This window comes from Pelodiscus sinensis, chromosome 2 (assembly GCF_049634645.1).
Source record: "Pelodiscus sinensis isolate JC-2024 chromosome 2, ASM4963464v1, whole genome shotgun sequence".
Lineage (NCBI taxonomy): Eukaryota > Metazoa > Chordata > Testudines > Trionychidae > Pelodiscus > Pelodiscus sinensis.
Window position 1 is genome coordinate 196246075 of NC_134712.1, and position 16834 is coordinate 196262908.

The window sequence follows — 16834 nt, forward strand, 5'->3', positions numbered from 1 at the left end:
GGCAGTGGTCCATTGAGTGGGGTGTGTGGTGGTTGGTCGTCTTTTTCCTCCGTTTGCACCACAGTGTCACTTGGTGTCCTGGAGCACAATCCAAAATCTCATTCTGAGTCTCTGCTGTTCCATAAGCAAATAGTATCACACATTTCCTTTGAATAAGGGCAGCATATAAATGGGTGGGATCCAGTTTCCTGTACAGCAGTGGTTCCCAAACTTTTCGGCATCACACCCCCCTTTTTGATTTTTGAAAATCTCACACACACACACACACACACACACACACACACACACACACACACACACAATAGCAGCAAAACTTGTTGAGCAAAATAAAAAAAAAAAAACCTTGATTGGGGAGTGGACACTGGGTTGCTTCATGCCCCCCCTGGAATTTCTTCACAGACCCCAGTTTGGGAACCAATGCTGCACAGGCTTTGAAAACCAAACCTATACTGTGCCCACTTGATTTGAATGTATTCATTTGTAGCCTCTTATATGTCATGCAACATGTTGCACACCACAATTCTGCAACTTCCCTTGTCTATATTGATAGCCTGAGTTGGGTGATTGTTGTACAGGCTCATGAGCCAAGGTAGGAACAGATATTAGGTCGTTGAAAAGAATTGTCAGCACAGAGACCGCATACTTAACTATACTGTTTCTGGGGAATAAAGTCCATCTCCTCCGCCCCTTGCCTCTCTCCCTCAAGGTGTCAGGTACCTTTCTTGTGTGTCCCATTTTGTTCTTCAGAACTCAACTCCTATGGTCCACTAAGGTTTGGCGAATGAATAAGTGAATCAGTTTCATATTCACTTACTCACCCATTTGTGTGGGCCCCATATTAGGATGTGTGTTCCATCGATGGCACCTGCATAGTTTGAAAGCCCTATCCTCAGTGAAGGAGTGGGGCACTTTTCTTCCTGCATTCCCCTGCCTTCTTCTATCTTGCCAAGGAAAGACAGACTGGAGCACTGAAAGAATCTGTAGTTTAGAATCCTTGGAAGAGAGTAGTTGTCCCAAGGTTTGAGACCTGTTCAGATGAAACCTGATGAGTTTTCATAACATGGCTCTCTCCACAGTGTCTTTCTTCCAGAGATGGATCAGTAGTACTTATTTGTGTCAAAGGCAGACCTAAGGTCCAAGGGTGGGCAACGCAAAGGGGAGGACAGTGAGTTCAGACTGCCAGTGAATTTAAAGTTTAGGGAACCTAAAAGTAGTTAAATGCTACTGGAGTTTCCCCTCCTGCTGCCCTCTTTAATGAGTAAGGGAACTGAGAAGATAGAGACAGGCAGTAACTGCCAAATTGCCTGAGTGGTCATTTTTTGATCATAGGTCCAACTGACCATTTTTAAGATTTTTTTTTTTTATTTTTGCCACAAAAGCATGGGTCTCAAGAATTCTCCTAGTTATACTCCAAAACTTTCCATTTGCCAGAAGAGATGTGTTTACTTCAGCTGTTTTCAAACTTTGTGATCTGAGTTCTCCCCTTTAAGTTAGTTTTTAGCTTGCTCCTCCCAAGTGGCTGCTAGCCACTGCTATCATGCTTGGGGAGGGAACTGCTGGTGCCCCTTCAGATGTTCTTTAGCGCCCCTCCCTACTCCAGTTTGAAAAACTCTGATCTATAGTACATGTGGCACAGACTTCCATTAGGCCTCTATTTTGAGGGCTTGAGCAGAACCTGGTTCCCACAATGGTATTGTCAGAATTGGCTTATGTTAGGCTGTATCCAAGTAATCTCTCCTGTTTCTTCTGTGAAATAGGACACAATCTTCATATGTTAGATAATGTGTGTATTTGGAGCTGTAGTATAGACTAGAAATCAAAATGTAATTCCAAGAGCAAAATGTAACCATTTGTTAAACTGCAAGATGTGTTTTAACTGTATCTGCAACAATGTGAACACATCAATACACTCTACATACACTTTTCCACTCTAGCTTATCTGAAGAAGTGGGTTTTACCCATGAAAGCTCATGCTACTATACGTTTTTGTTAGTCTCTAATGTGCCACAGGACTACTTGCTGATACACTGAATTTTATTTGCACTTCACCCGAAATAGAAGTTGGATACAACAGATCAAACGGGTTTTATTGCCCAATAAGTAGCTTTAAATTATTACCTTTTAGTTACTGTAAATATCTGCTGTATGTACTGAGGGTTATGGATATTTTGAGCAAGAATTGCAAATGGAGTGGGGAGGAGGAAGGGAAAGAAGAAAACTGAATTTGATTTTTGATTCAAATACAGACAGCTGCCAAGGAATATGTTTGTATGTGATAGCTGCATTTTATTTCATGTACATTTCCAAGTTGCAGTTTGAAAAATGAGCATTTCCATGCTACATATGCTTACTTACCAGACCACAAAAGGAAAAAAACACACACAAAATGTTTTTTCATGTTGTTTCACACTTCTCTTGCCCATTTCAGTTTGCCAGATTTACAGCTTGAAATTATCGTTTTTATTTAGAGCAAGTTCTGGTGGTAAATAAAAGGAGGTTGCTACATTGAAATAAATAGGTAATTCTGGTCAGATTATTTCCATAAGCAATTTCTTACATATGAAAATAAGGTTCATTATGTATGGAACATTAAAAGTTTGAAAGGATGTACGTCTATATACCTATATTTAGTACTTTACTATTGATTTAATAAACTTTAAGTCTAACACGTATAGAACTACAGGAAGACTTATTGGGCATTGCCCAGGTCTGTCGGGGGGAGAGGGGAGGGAGCAGGTGAGGGGGCTGTTCAGGTTTGTAAGGGTTTTCTGTTTCTGTTAGTCCATTTTAAGTACTGAGTTTAGATTATCTAAAACAAACAATCCCACAACTGTGTATTCCATTTGATCTTTGTAACACATATATGGGTACCTGCTCACTCACTAGGCCACTTACACAGATGCATTGGCTTAACTAGCAGGAGATAGTAGCCACAGATGTCATGTGCAGTTTCTACCTAGCTACAATTATATTATGTATTTTTTTTATTATTATTATTTTTAGGAAGGTGAAGAAAGGTTCATTGTTAATAGACTCCAGTACTATTGACCCTGCAATTTCAAAAGAACTAGCTAAAGCAGTTGAAAAAATGGGAGCTGTTTTCATGGATGCCCCTGTTTCTGGTGGTAAGTCTCTGCTCAATATATAATGTTGCATATCCTACCCCCTCACTTGACATTATTTCTCTTTCATGTTATTACTACAAGCCATATCCTGGCACACTGGCAACCTCTTTTTTTTGTTTTGTTTTGTTTTGTTAGATTTTTCTTTCTCTCCTATCCTTTATTTGTCCACTTATATAAATATTTGTCTTGGTTTTATTAATTTTTCTTGAGCTGCTTGCCTCCCTCAACACATGCACAGTTGTCTCAGGGAGTGGTGTTTTACATACTGAGGCATATCACTTGTGCTCTTTTGGCTGAGAGGAGTTCTGCAGCAGCAGGAAAAGGTAGCTTGGGCTTGTAGGCTTCTGCCTGATTTTGCAGCCTGATTACAGTTCAGGTATTTCCCCCTAAGCTACATTAGAGTTTCCAATAGGAGTAAGGAGGGAAGGCTGATGGCCTTCAAGCAGTTACCTGTGACTTTATGTAAAGCCCTTTCTGCACATGTTACTGCAGGGGTTGTAGGCTGGATGTGAACTCTCAGAGCCTTCTCTTAGCATTGTGGTCCTTTCCCCCCCCCCCCCCCCCCAAGTTCCCTAGGACTGTACTTCTAATAAGCAAATTACAGGTTGGACCTCCCTGAACCAGAACCCTCTGGACCTGACTGTTCCCGGACCATGGAAAGTCAGGTGTGGGAGTTAGGGATGTTAGGAAGCAAGTTATTAGCTAATTGTGTAGTCGATAGAATTTCTATTGCCTACATGATTAGTCGATTAGGGAGGAAGTGCTCAATCTTGGCTCACACCAGGTCCGGGAGTTACCCTCCGCTGCGGCTCTGCAGTTGAAACATAGTAAGATCTTGATGGGTAGGCAGCCTGGCTCCTACTACATATAAACTGCGGAACCATAGAGGGAGTAGCTCCCAGACATGGTGCAAGCTGACTCTGAGCCAGGATTGCTCAGTCCCGGCTTGTGCTGGGTCCAGCAGCCTGTCTACAGCCAGCTGTTGCAGACAGAGACTATTCCACGCGGTGAAGAGCAGCCTCTGCCTGCAGCAAGACTTGGTCCATCACGGGCAGAGGCTGCTTTGCGGCCGCCTCCCTGCCACCCCACCTCCCACTGCTGCCTCTGACAGACAGCAGCATTGTTTTATGTATATTTGTATATTCTTTAAGTTGGAGACTGATACTACAACAAGTGTTGCATGCGTCAGGAGACACTTTTTAAAACGTGCATTTCCATTTTCTTGGATGAAATTAGACATTTAAAAAACCCCACACTAAGTGACCACTATTAAAGCCTAATTCTAGTCTAAATTTTTTACAACCTGTGACATAGCAAAGGCAGTCTTGAAATTTAAAGCAAAAAATACCAGACAGTTTTATTGAACTATTTGGAATACTCATTCTTGGCCATCCAGAGTTTAATTGCAGTTCTGTTCTAAAAATAACTGTGTAAATGGCATTGTGTAGTTTCATATTTATTATCTTTTACTGACTTCAGATAAAACTTTCACAGTTTACAAGTAAAAAAATGTATTCCTTCTCTCTCCTCCTCCTCCCCCTAAAATCTCCAAGATAGCAGTCCTGAAAACTGGCCCTACAATTTGAAGTTCAAACTGGGTTCTTCTAGTTTGATGACAAAGAGCCTGCAAGGCCAAATTCTGCATCTGTTCTGTGCAACTTCATTCCCTGCAAGGTCTAACTGAGGCTGAGTTTGGCCATGCAATTGGAGTTTGGGAGGCCAACATTTTTCTCTGTTTTTTGGAACAGAGGGTAGAAAAACTCCCAAGACATGAGCTGACTGGATGTTGAAGGAAAGGTTCTTACTCCATGGCCAAAATACCTGTTTCTGTTTGTAATAAAATTAGATAAATTATTATCCTAGGTATGGATATCCTCCTATAACAATTTTTTTATTATGATTTTCTAAACATAGTAGTGGTTCTTTGCCTATTTATCATTATGGGTCATGTATTCAGCACTTTGTGGTATGTATGTGTGTATAGATATTAATAATTATACTACCTGTATGGCCCTGAGAATGTCATGTACTATAGTTGTGTGCTGATTTGATTGGCCCACAAACAAGCTGTGGACTGAGAACCACTGAAACATAGTATGTCATGTTTATCTTTTTGGCAGCATTGATTACTTTTAAGTGGTTCCCTTTATCCAACTTCAAGTATAATTTCAAAAGCTGTTTGCCTGAAAGTATGTTACCTTCTGAAAGGGTTCCCTGTTCTCTATCTATCCAGAATTCATTGAAGTCATGTATTTTAAAACATTCCATTCAAACTATTGTATTGGCTGTTTTTTGTTGCTTAGGAATATGAAATGGAGATGTGATTAAAGCAGTTACAAACTATCTGGAAGAATTTTAAGTCAGATAAGGAAACAATATATTTGTAATCCCAAAAAAATACAAAATATCATTGAGCAACTTAGCATTTTGGGGACAAGGGAAATCAATATTTAACTTTCTAGTAGATGAAGATAACATTAACTGTACAAGAAGTAAGTTGGCACTAAACCAAATGAAAATGGACAATTGTAGGGCATGTTCTATGTTAAGTGCTGCATTAGAATTAAAAAGATAAAGCATAAGTAATAAAACATAACATTAAGCAGTAACTCATAAAAAGATCTTTTGGAGGAATTATTGAATATCTTGATTGCATTACATAATAATGGTTTAATGACCGAGAGAAATACAGTAATTTCTTTAGAAATCTACAGGCCCTGTAGTGTTTTGAAATGCAGTGGTGTAGGGGTTGGGGATGACAGACCAGAGACATGAACCTTGTACCTGTATATTTATTTACAGGGTTTTATTGACAGATGGTTCCTCTTGTGCCCAGGTTATGCTTTTTCCTAATGGACGTTAATAATTATCTGTTTTGTGAAAGCATACGTTTACATTCCAAATAATCTTTTGGAAATCATTTGGACTATAGTGCTCCTGGAGAAAGAGCTGGCCTTCAATAAAGTGAGTGAGCGTGGAGGACAATGAACTATTGAGTGAGGAGGGATGGAAGGAGTGGGTGTTAAGCAATATATTTAGTATTGCAGTCTCTTAAAGGTAGAATAGAAAAACACAATCCATGAACGTGTTTCGTTTTTAACTCACCAGAGCTGTAGGCAAGACTGTTTTCAGGAGTTTCTGAAGTATTGCCAGTCTGACTGAGATTTTAAGGGCCTTTCCTTCACCACATACTGCAGCAATGACACTTTTATGTCTTGTGTGAGAATTTGTGGAACATGGTGATTTGCGGGTGACTAAAAAGAGCTTTTAAGTATAGAACAATTCTCATGTTAACTTGGTGATTAAGGAGGGACCAGATGACCCGTATATTGGAATAGCTCATTTTGTATCCCTACGCTGAAAATGGTCACATAAGGTCAGAGTTCCTTTTTCCACAACCCAAACCTGATATAATGGATTTATCTTTCCTTTTCCTTCCACCAGCTTCTATTAATCATTAAACAATTTAAGGTGCGCTTTCTACAGTACCTGAAATCTGAATTCTTTAACTTCTTCTGTTTGGCAAAAATATTATGAAGTTATTATGTTTAGTGGATAGCATGAGAGCATCGTAGCATCTGAGGGAGCAGATCAGCATGGTCAAATCCTATATCAGGTGATGGAAACATACTAGTCGCAAAGATCCAGTGTGTATTTATCGCAAGCGAAGCAGAGCTGACTATACCATTGCTATAACTGCTAAAAAATGTGCAGTATCTGAATGCCAGAGCAAAGAGCCTTTGTTGAAGTGAAGTTAGCACTGTCCCAAGCCACTGTATCTCAGTATTTTGATACAGCCAGTTCAGTAGTTGTGCAGGTTGATGCCTTAAAAAATGCTCGTGTTAAGCATCTTTCTATGCCAAACAGGCCGGTAGAGTATACCTTACGAAGACTCAAAGCAGAACAAAATTATATGCAAGTTAAGTGTGTGCATGCAGTGTGAAACTTTCAGCAAAATATTATTTGACAACAGTATTGGTTCGATTTTTTTTGTTTGTTTCATTAGAAAAACCTTCCAGAAATATGAGAATTTGTTTTCTAAAAACTAATTATTTTTGAGCACTTGCACCGTTTCTGATGCCACTACCTTCAAATAGTTATGTAAGAAGATTCTTTAAACTTCATAATTTTTGGATGTATAACCTTTGCCACGAGAGAGATGGTATCCTTTGTTTTAGCATATGAACTTGAGTTGTTGTTGGGAGGGGTGTTTGTTTGGAGTTGTACCTAATTATTGGGGTCTTTGGAATAAAACCTCTAAAGAAACATCTTCAAAACTAAGGGAATAAGGGTGCCAATGCCTGAGATGATGGGATGTCCAAGATTTCCAGGTTTAGGGATCTTAGATAGCAGATAGAATACTCCTGGTCACAGCTCTGAGTGTATATTTGTGTAGATTTGGTCCCGAGCTGTAGCAGAGAGTTTTTTGAGCAGATGGTGTAGTTTCTTTTGGTATTCTTCAGTGGGATCAGAGGAAAGAGGCCTGTATGTGTTAACTCTCTCCTCAGACCTTATGCTTCCAGCCCACTTATTTAGCCTCATTAACACCAGTCCTACAATTGACAGATACTTTTTTGCTGTTACATATTTCGTGGTTTCTGTTATTTCTACTCCAACTCATCTGATGAAGTGAGTTTTACCTATGAAAGCTCATGATACTTAGGGTTGACAGGTTTTGAACCAGACAGTCTGGTATTTGAGCTTTCTGTCCGGAAAACAAATTGAGAAAATACTGGACATATAAACATCCAGTATTCTCTAATTAAGTTGTATTATTATCATGAGTATCCATACGTAGTTGCGTACTGCTTGGCTGGTAGACATACTCACACTGCGTGAGTGTGCCTACCAGCCAGGCAGTACGCAACTACACAGTAGAGAGGGCTGGGGTCAGGGCAGGATGGAATCCCCAGGGCCGCACTCGCCCATGTACCCCGCCAGGACCATGTGCGGGATGGGCAGCACCCCGGGATCTGCATGCACCCAGGCCAGTCCTGCTTCCCTCTGGCTGGTTCCCCCCCGCTCCCGTTCTCCCCCTTCCCCCAGCCAGCCCCACTCCGACCCCCTCCTGGCCAGCCCTGCTTCCCGCCGGCTGGTGCCCCCCCCCCCCCGGATCTGAGATCAAGTATGTCTGCTCTTTTTTTAAAACCATCTAGTAACTCTAATGATCCTATATATTTTTGTTACTCTCTATGGTGCCACAAGACTAATTGCTTTTAAAGTTACAAACTAACCCTGCTACCCCTCTGAAATTTTAGGTGTGTGAGTAGTCCCATTGACACCAATGAAACTACTGTAAAATTGGTAGATCTTTGAAGGTGCAGGGGAACTTCTTGTGGAGTAGGGGCTTTGAAACTCACTTCAAAAAGTGACATTTTCAGAACTTTTAAATTGATTCAGTGAAGATCAATAGGTCTGAAATTGAACGTATTATTGGGTCCCATCTGAATGGTGTTCACATTTGGATTCTGTCTATTAGTTAAAACTCTGAAGGCAGTTGGGCAAGTAAGGGGATTTCATTTACATATTTGAAAACCCTTCTGATTTCAAACAACTGCACAAGTAGCCTATTTGTATATTGAGACTAGCACCATAATGGAGGGCTCCTCTCTATTTTTCCTTTTGAGCTAGACCAATAAAAAGAGAAAATGTTTTAACAGTAGCAGCCACTATTTAAAAAAAATTGTGACCATAGTACAGTTAGTAGAGATACCTACCTTTTAATGTCCGTTTTTCATTGATTCAGCAGCTTGTGTCATTCTCTTTCTAAGTCAGGGATGAGCAATAATTTTTGATGGGGGGACTACTCCAAGAATTTCAAAAGTGGTTGAGGGCCACACCCTTCCATGATATTAATGGAGGAGGTGCATCACCTGGGATGGAGGTTAGGTGCAGAAGGGAGCTTGGGGGTAAGGGATTGGGGTGCAGGAGGTCCAGGAGGGAGTTTGAGTGAAGGAGGCAGTTGTGACCTGGGGCACTGGACTGGGGTTCAGGGACAGGTAATTGGGGTACAGGAGGGGGTACAGAGGTTTGGGTTGTGATCTGGGGCAGGAGTGGGGGGAAGAAGGGAAGGGAGGGACTGCAGTTCCAGAAGCAGACTCTGGCCAGGAGCCTTACCAGCCAGCAGCCCAGCAGTATCTCTGGCAGGCAGGCAGGTAAGGAGCCTGCCACACCCCCGCACAGGCTGCAGTCATGTGCTTTGTGAATAACTGAGAGCCCCAGATGGGAGGGGGTGTGGTGCTTCAAACCTGCCTGTTGTTCAAACAGGCATCTCCCACTGGCCAGTTTCTGGCCAGAAACTGGCCAATGGGATTGTGCTAGAGGCGGAAGGAGCACTTGAGGCCTCTTCCCCTTCTGGACTTAAGAGTTTTTAAAGACAAACTGCCCCATAGCTGCATTTCTGAGTGGCGTGCAGGTGGGGCAAAACAAGCAGGGAGCCTGCCTGGGGCTCTCCACAGCGTCTGTGGGCTGAATCCAGTGGGTTCGCAGGCCACATCCAGTCTGCGGAACGTATTTTGCCCAGGCCTGTTGTAAGGACTGATCTTTGATTACCTGAAACTGTGTAGAATCTCTGGATTAATTTGATTAAATTTGTTCCTCTTCTAGTCAGCTAGAAGGATCTGTACTTTGTGTTAAATGAAAGCACATAGCCAAATAAAATTGCACAGCGCTATACTGCTCGTGAGCTGTGGATGTAAGCAATATGCCAATTTTTGCACAATCTAACAAGTAATATTTGGTCTGTTGAAGAGGAAGCATAGAGTACACTGTAATGAAGAGAACAAGGAAGATTCATTTAACTCCATTCCTGGATTAAAAGAGGATTATTGCAGTAACTAGGATTCCTCCATGCCAAGTAAATTATCTGAAACGAAAACAAAATTGTTTGCTGCGTTAGAAGTTTCACCTAAGATCTTAACTCTTAAAATTAGGGAGAAAAAATAGCTCTGCATTCTTTACATTGTATCATAAATCCTTGTAGTTTACTTAGTTTGGAGCTGCGTGTGGGATTTTCTGAAGCATACCCAGGGTTGGCTTAGCTCTGCTCCTACGAAGAGAATTTTACCATTGGCTTGAATGGAGCAGCATTAGGCCAACACGGAATATTTTTGAAAATCATGCCCTAAAACTAGTGTGTTTGGCTTGCGTTTCTGTTTCTGCTTCTCAGCACAGTGCTTTGGCTTTTCAGTACTCCAGGGAAATGTAAAAATAAAAATATCTCCACTGAAATGAAAAAAGTGTGAAGACATTTTTATCTGTCTGTCTGTCTGTCTGTCTGTCTAAAAATATATAAAACTTTATTAAATCCTATAGATGTTTTTTAAAGTATTGACCTAAATTAGGTGGTGCTCCTTTCAGTGGAGTAGAATGTTGTCAAACTTTTTTTTTCCCTGTTAATGTGTAGCTTCAGTATTCTTGTCAATGAGACATCTGATGTTCAGGATGGTGTTTATTTAAAAAAAAAAAAGAGAGAGAGACGGCTTGCTGGATTGTATACTTTGCTTTAAGACCCTGGCTATTGGATAACTCACACAGTATGATGATTTGTGTGTTGTCAAAAATAACATGCATTTTTGCTGTCGTATTGTTTGTGTACTTCTCTGCTTCATGAGAAGTCACAGTTGTTGGGTGTGTCTGGCTACAGCCACTAGTATGTTTGCAAACCCACAGATGCTGGGAAAAGCCTATTTTTTACTTTGTCTTGCTCTGGCGAGATTTATGGATTTTTGGGTATACAAGACATGTAAATGCTTGGCAAGGATGAACCTCTGGTGTGGTGGTGGTTTTTATAATTTTATTTTTTAAAATTAAATTAATTACACTTCCAGTCCTTTGTGATCAATAATTTGAAGCTTGGATTAATCTGGTTGCTGAAGAGTTCAATGTGCTAATTCATAAGTTTACTCATTTCCAAAGACTTTGGTTGAATAACTCAAATGATTGCCCACTATTAGTAAAATTGCCAATAGTCAAAAAAACAAGTGATTTTGGACACAACTGAGTGAAATACAATTGAAGTTTCTAAACAAGGCATTTGAGCTGGAATATGCTGGGGGGGGGGGGGGGGAATGTAGACTTCTTTCCAAAGGGAGGAGAAAATATTATTTTTCATATTTGTAACCTTGAAACCTTTTCAGATTAACTTCAGATATTTCACAACAAACAAAATAAAAGCACCACCATCATTTTAAAATCTTCATCTGGCTAGACACCATGAAAGCAAGACGTTTTGAATAGAAACCAGGTCATAGAAGTTAGATGGGGGAGGGAGGAGATTCAGAATCAAGTTGTTAATACTTAAGCTATTTACAACCTTAAATGTGTCATTCTCCTAACAAAAGTATTCTTGGCAGATATGGTCACTTTCACAATGAAATGGTACTTAACAGGCTACTGAAGGCAACCAAACTTTTTGTAAAAAATTAGGTATCTTTCTGAATCTTTAATGAATGAGGCATTCAAGAAAAAACACACTTGCTAACTTGCACTGGAGACTGAGCCTTATTGCTGGTCTATTAAGTGTAAGGATTTTGTATCTTAAAATGTACACAGGTCATTTAGGTTTTAAGCTTTAAACTGTACCTTATGAGGTGGTGTGTTACCTCAGGAAAAAATTATGACTTCATGAAAACTTCTCCCATGCTGCCCTCTTGCTTCTGGGAAGAGGGAGTAAATTGTGTCTCTGCCTCTTTTCAGAGTGCAGCTTCTCCTGTCCATCTCATGCCTCCCATGGGGCTGGCATGCAAAGAAGCAATGGAATGGATTCACCTTGTCCCTGCTTTCTTGCTTGAGTGGGCATTGAGGCAATGGCTACACTGCCCCCTTTTCCCAAAAGAAAATATGGAAATGCGAGCGTGATTTGCATATCTTCTTCGGGGGGAGGGAAGGGGGAGGCGGTGTAGCCATAGCCTGGTTGTGCTAAACTTGCCACTCTCTCCCCCCCAGCTGCATATTTGGGTGTGGTTTTATACTGCAGCTGAGAGATTCCCAGCATGAATAGACAGTGGTGAGCTAGCTCTGCCTGAGAAAGCACCAGCAATAGCAGTATGGGGGGGGGGGGGGGGAGGAGAAGGTGACAACACCACCACACCCAGGGATCTGGGTAGACTTATTCTCTAGCAACTAGCCTGAGCTTCTTCCCCTACAGTCCTTGCTATTTTGCTGATTTTTAGCACGTGCATGTCCACCTGAGCTGGGGAACATGCTTCTACTTGCAGTATAGACCTACTCTTTAAGTAACTCCTATGTGGACTGTTTAGGAGGGGTATTATTCAGTGCAGCTGCATTACGCTGGGACACAATCTTGTCTTAAATGTATATGTAGTTCAGTATTTATTCTGTAATCTTTGTGGGTAAAGTAGTAGATCTTAGTATATTTTTTTGCAAAACTGTTGAACTCACACCAGTAGCCCACTATAGCACTCTTAAGGATCTGCTGAGTGGAATACTGAGATGGTAAGGCTCCAGTTAATAGTGCATACATCTGATTTTCTTTCAAATACATTCAGCCAGCGATACACCTCAGCAGCGGGTGATCTGGTGGCAGAGTAAAGCTGCCGTAACCATCACTTTTGGGACAGTCCTGACTAGGAAGGAGACATGGACGGGGCAACTAAAAACATTCACGGAATCAGAGCACCTTCTTGGGGAGCCTCTGCTTGCCTTAGCTGTAGCTGAGAGCTCCCACTGTCCTGCAGGTGGAAATATTGGGCACTGATGGTACCACTGGTTCTCTCTCCCATCCATCTTGCCAAGGGCACAGGGAACGAGGCTACGTTAGAGAAATGCAATTCTCACTTCCCTATGAAAGTATGAATATATCTGTTCCTCTAAGTGCATCAGTCTTCCACTGAGACAAACTGGGATATGTGAAGCCATGTATTAATACTGTAACAACCACCAGTGTAAGCTCATATACCTAGTAACGAAGTAGGTAACTCTAATGTGCCATTGTGTAGTCATCGTGTGCTGCTTTTTTGCAGAATGTGGTCACTTACTTAGCAATTTCTAGTGCCCAGTCTGAACAATTGTGCTTTATAGTGTATGCTTGTGTACACACGCACACACTGAATTTCCTAGAGAGACAATTTTATACAAAAGTTGAACAGTGAACTTTTTTATTAACTTGCTTAAAGGATTCCTAGAAGATTGAAACAGTAGGCAGCAGAGCTTGTTAAGGATTTATTTTACAGGCTCTCAAGAATTCAGAACATGGCTTGCTTACTGAATTTTTTCCCAAAACAACCCCTTATAGACTTCATTTCAGAGCCAATGTCAAATCTATGCTATGCTTGTCTGAAAATACAAACATGCACTCTTGGTCTTTACTGTTTACTGAATCAGAACCCTACTGTTTCCACTCACCCTGTATCTAATTTATGGTGAGGTGACCACAAAGACTAAAATTATTTATATGTTGGCACCTAACAGCACCACTATAGTTTAAAGGTCTGTTGGCATTTCCATTATAAAACTTCTCTTTGAGAGGTTTATAACGTGGTGGTTTTAGTTTGCTTCAGGCTTAAACATTTTTTTCTAAGCACAAATTCTTTTATAGATTTCATTTAAATCAGTTTAGCCATTTATTTATTAGAAAAGGAGAGAGAAAGAGAGAGGGAGCGTGAGTGTTGGAATGCAAGGGAATAGATTTAATTTTGGCTTCAGAAGATTTTTGGTCAAACTATATAATGAAAGAAAAATGGTATTTTTGTTTTGGAGTCATTTAACCCTTCCTTGTTTATATCAAATTACCTAGTACCAGATTTAGGTTTTAACACACTCTTCTACCCAAAAGATACCCTTTAATTAGCAGAACCAAACTGGAGGCCCAACCCAGTTCAGCTGGGTGGCCTGAAGTTGGCCATTGCAGCCCACAAAATGGGTGGACCTTATCTGAAAGGACATGAAGTTGGGGATCTGTCAGTGTCACTGAGTCATCAGAACCCTTGTGCTGTTTAAAACAGCTTTTCCCAGCTGTCTGCTTTTTGCTGGGGAATGCTTCTGAATTGCCTTTTCTGTGCAGTTTGCCCTCTGAGTCATGGCTGGTGTGAATTGCATTTCCCTCTTCCTCTGCATGCCATGACCACAGAGTAAATTTAACTAATTTCATCCTAATATTCCTTCTATTGTAGTACTAAGCAAAGTATGTTTTACTACACAACAACATGTATATTCTTTCTAGAGCAATGCACATAAATAATACACATTGACACGATGCATGGCAGGACCCAGAAGTGATAATCACAATTGTGAAAACAATAGTAAAATAGCTCATTTTATAGTCTTGCTAGTTAATGACTTAGGTCACTTAGGGTAGGTCTACACTACAGAGTTTTGTTGGAAAAACAGCCATTTTTCCTGCAAAACCTGAGTTAGGTCCACACTGCAATCGTGTTCTTCCAAAAGTAAATCAAAAGAACAGAAGGGGTTTTCCGGCATTCTTTGAATTGATTCCTGTTTGAATTAGAGCATATCTTTTTAGAAAACTAGCCAATTTTTTTTATCCTTTAAAAATTGCTGATAATGGAAAATCCAGTCCTTGGTAAATTGTTGCAATGGTTAATTATGCTCACTATTAAAAATGTACGCATTGCGTTTTGAGACTGTATTTGTCCATCTTCAACTTCCAGACATTGGATCACCTTGTAACTTTTTCTGCTATACTGAAGGTTCCATTAACCAGTTTTTGTTCCTCCATCTAGGTACTTATTATCAAGTCTCCCCATAATCTTTTCTTTGTTGAGCTAAATAGTTTGAGTCCTTACATTTTTAACTGAAAGGCCTGTTTTCCAATCCTGTGATCATTCTCATGGCTCTGCTCTGAATCCTTTTCAAGTTTATCAACAATCTTCTTGAATTGTTTGTTAATAGTGTTTCATGAGGGCTTAGGGGCCCCCCTGCACGAAACAGTTTCTGGAACAGGTGCTCAGGGTTGGTTGATTAGCTATCATGTCATGTTAAACACTATGGCCTTAATCTTAGAATGAGCCTCACACAGTGGTTTGCCTCAAGAACATCTCATGGGCTACATCTACATTGCACAGTTATTTCAGAACAAGCTATTTCTGGAACAGTTACTCTGAAATAGCTTATTTCAAAATAGCACAGTTACGCTACAAGAAAGCACATCCACATTAGGGAAGCTTGCCTCGGACTAATTTTGAGGCTATCTCAATTTAGAGCCTAAGATGGAATAACTTACAATGGCCGGAATAAGCCGTCTGTTATTTTGAAATTATTTCAAAATAACGGAATTGTTGTGTAGATGCTAGCATAGTTTTTCGGAATAACGGCTGTTATTCTGAAATAACTTTGCTTTGTAGACTCACCCATAGGGTCCAGCCCCTTTGGGGTTTTCAAAGCCTTGATGTTTAGCTAAATCTCTTGTGTGTGTTTGAAAATCTGATTATTTTATTTTTAGTTGAAATTGTGGGTGAAGTTCAACTCCAACTTAAAGGTGTTGGTATCAATTAAATATTAGTAACAAAGTGAGATATTGCTTTGTTTAATATCTAAACCTCATTGAAGTGTAACAGTCACAAAAATTCAGACTTGTTTGCTGTTCTTGGAAAGGTAGTAAGAGATAGGAATAGATTTCACTTATTTATGTAATTGACTTTCATATGATCTTGAACCAATGTATGTGTTTAGACTTCATAAACTGTAGTCTTTATTAGTACAGGTTGGACCTCCCTGGTTCTGCACTCTTGAGACCTGACTGGTCCTGAGTCAGGGATTTTGTTGGACCAGGGGAGCTCCCCTCCTGGCCACCAACACCCTCCTCCTCCTCCCTCTCTCCCCCCCCCCCCCCCCCCCCCACCTTCCTTCCAGACTGTCCACTCTGCTCCTGGCTCCAGCTGGGCTCCTTGCTGCAAGACTCCCAACCATCAGCCTAGCTCCGCTCCTAGCTGCCCGCCCCTCTGCTGATTAAACTCCAAGCCAGTCCCTGCTGCTCTCTGGTCTGCCAACATTTGTGGTCCTGCCAGAATCCCAGATTAGAGAGGTCCAGCCTATAGTATTGATGATTTTTCCAGTACAACTTTGATTGACTGACTCCTTTAAATACTGACCCTTACTTCCCAGTTCACTCACTGACACAGAAATCCTATCCAGTTTTTCTCTCATCAAGGCTAGAGCTCAGACAAGTGTTTCCAGTGAAATCTCAGCTGGGAAAGACCTAGTATTTGATAAGAAATCAAGATTCTTCTTTAACAACTTGAAATGTCTTTCTTCTACACAAGTAAGCAGTTTTACTTATGTTTCATTCTTGCAACTATCATCTTGCACTGCTTACACTTGACACATTTTTCCTTTTTTTTTTACGTAGGGAACAGATGTCTTCAAAATGTTCCCAGATGACCCAGAAGCCAGGACACTTTTCCTATGGCAAAAGTGTGGGGGAATACATGAAGCTGTGTGTGTGTGTGTGTGTGTGTGTGTGTACTGAATATCTTCCCTTTTTTCTTTCCAGTCCACTCCACTGTTCCTTTCTATGCTGCCTCCATCCTTTTCTGTATATTGTGTGTGTATGTGTCTCTCTCTCTTTAGACAATGTCTTAATTAACTCTACTATGCTTAGTCAAGGTCCACCACCACTTAAGTACAGAACAAAAACAAACCTATCCAGCCTGTGTCTGTCTTGGCACATTTGTGGTTCTGTTCACACATATCTGAGTGCAATATCCAGGTCTTAGTGGATGTACTTTCTG

General features: G+C 40.7%; 1 protein-coding gene across 1 annotated transcript in view; it reads left to right on the forward strand.

Annotated features, from left to right (window-relative positions):
* Nucleotides 1-16834, forward strand: part of HIBADH (3-hydroxyisobutyrate dehydrogenase) — a 117654-nt gene that overhangs the window by 23449 nt on the left and 77371 nt on the right. The window contains exon 4 of the mRNA XM_006133211.4: nt 3004-3125. Coding sequence (XP_006133273.2) covers nt 3004-3125 — 122 coding nt within the window. The remainder of the gene's footprint in view (nt 1-3003; nt 3126-16834) is intronic.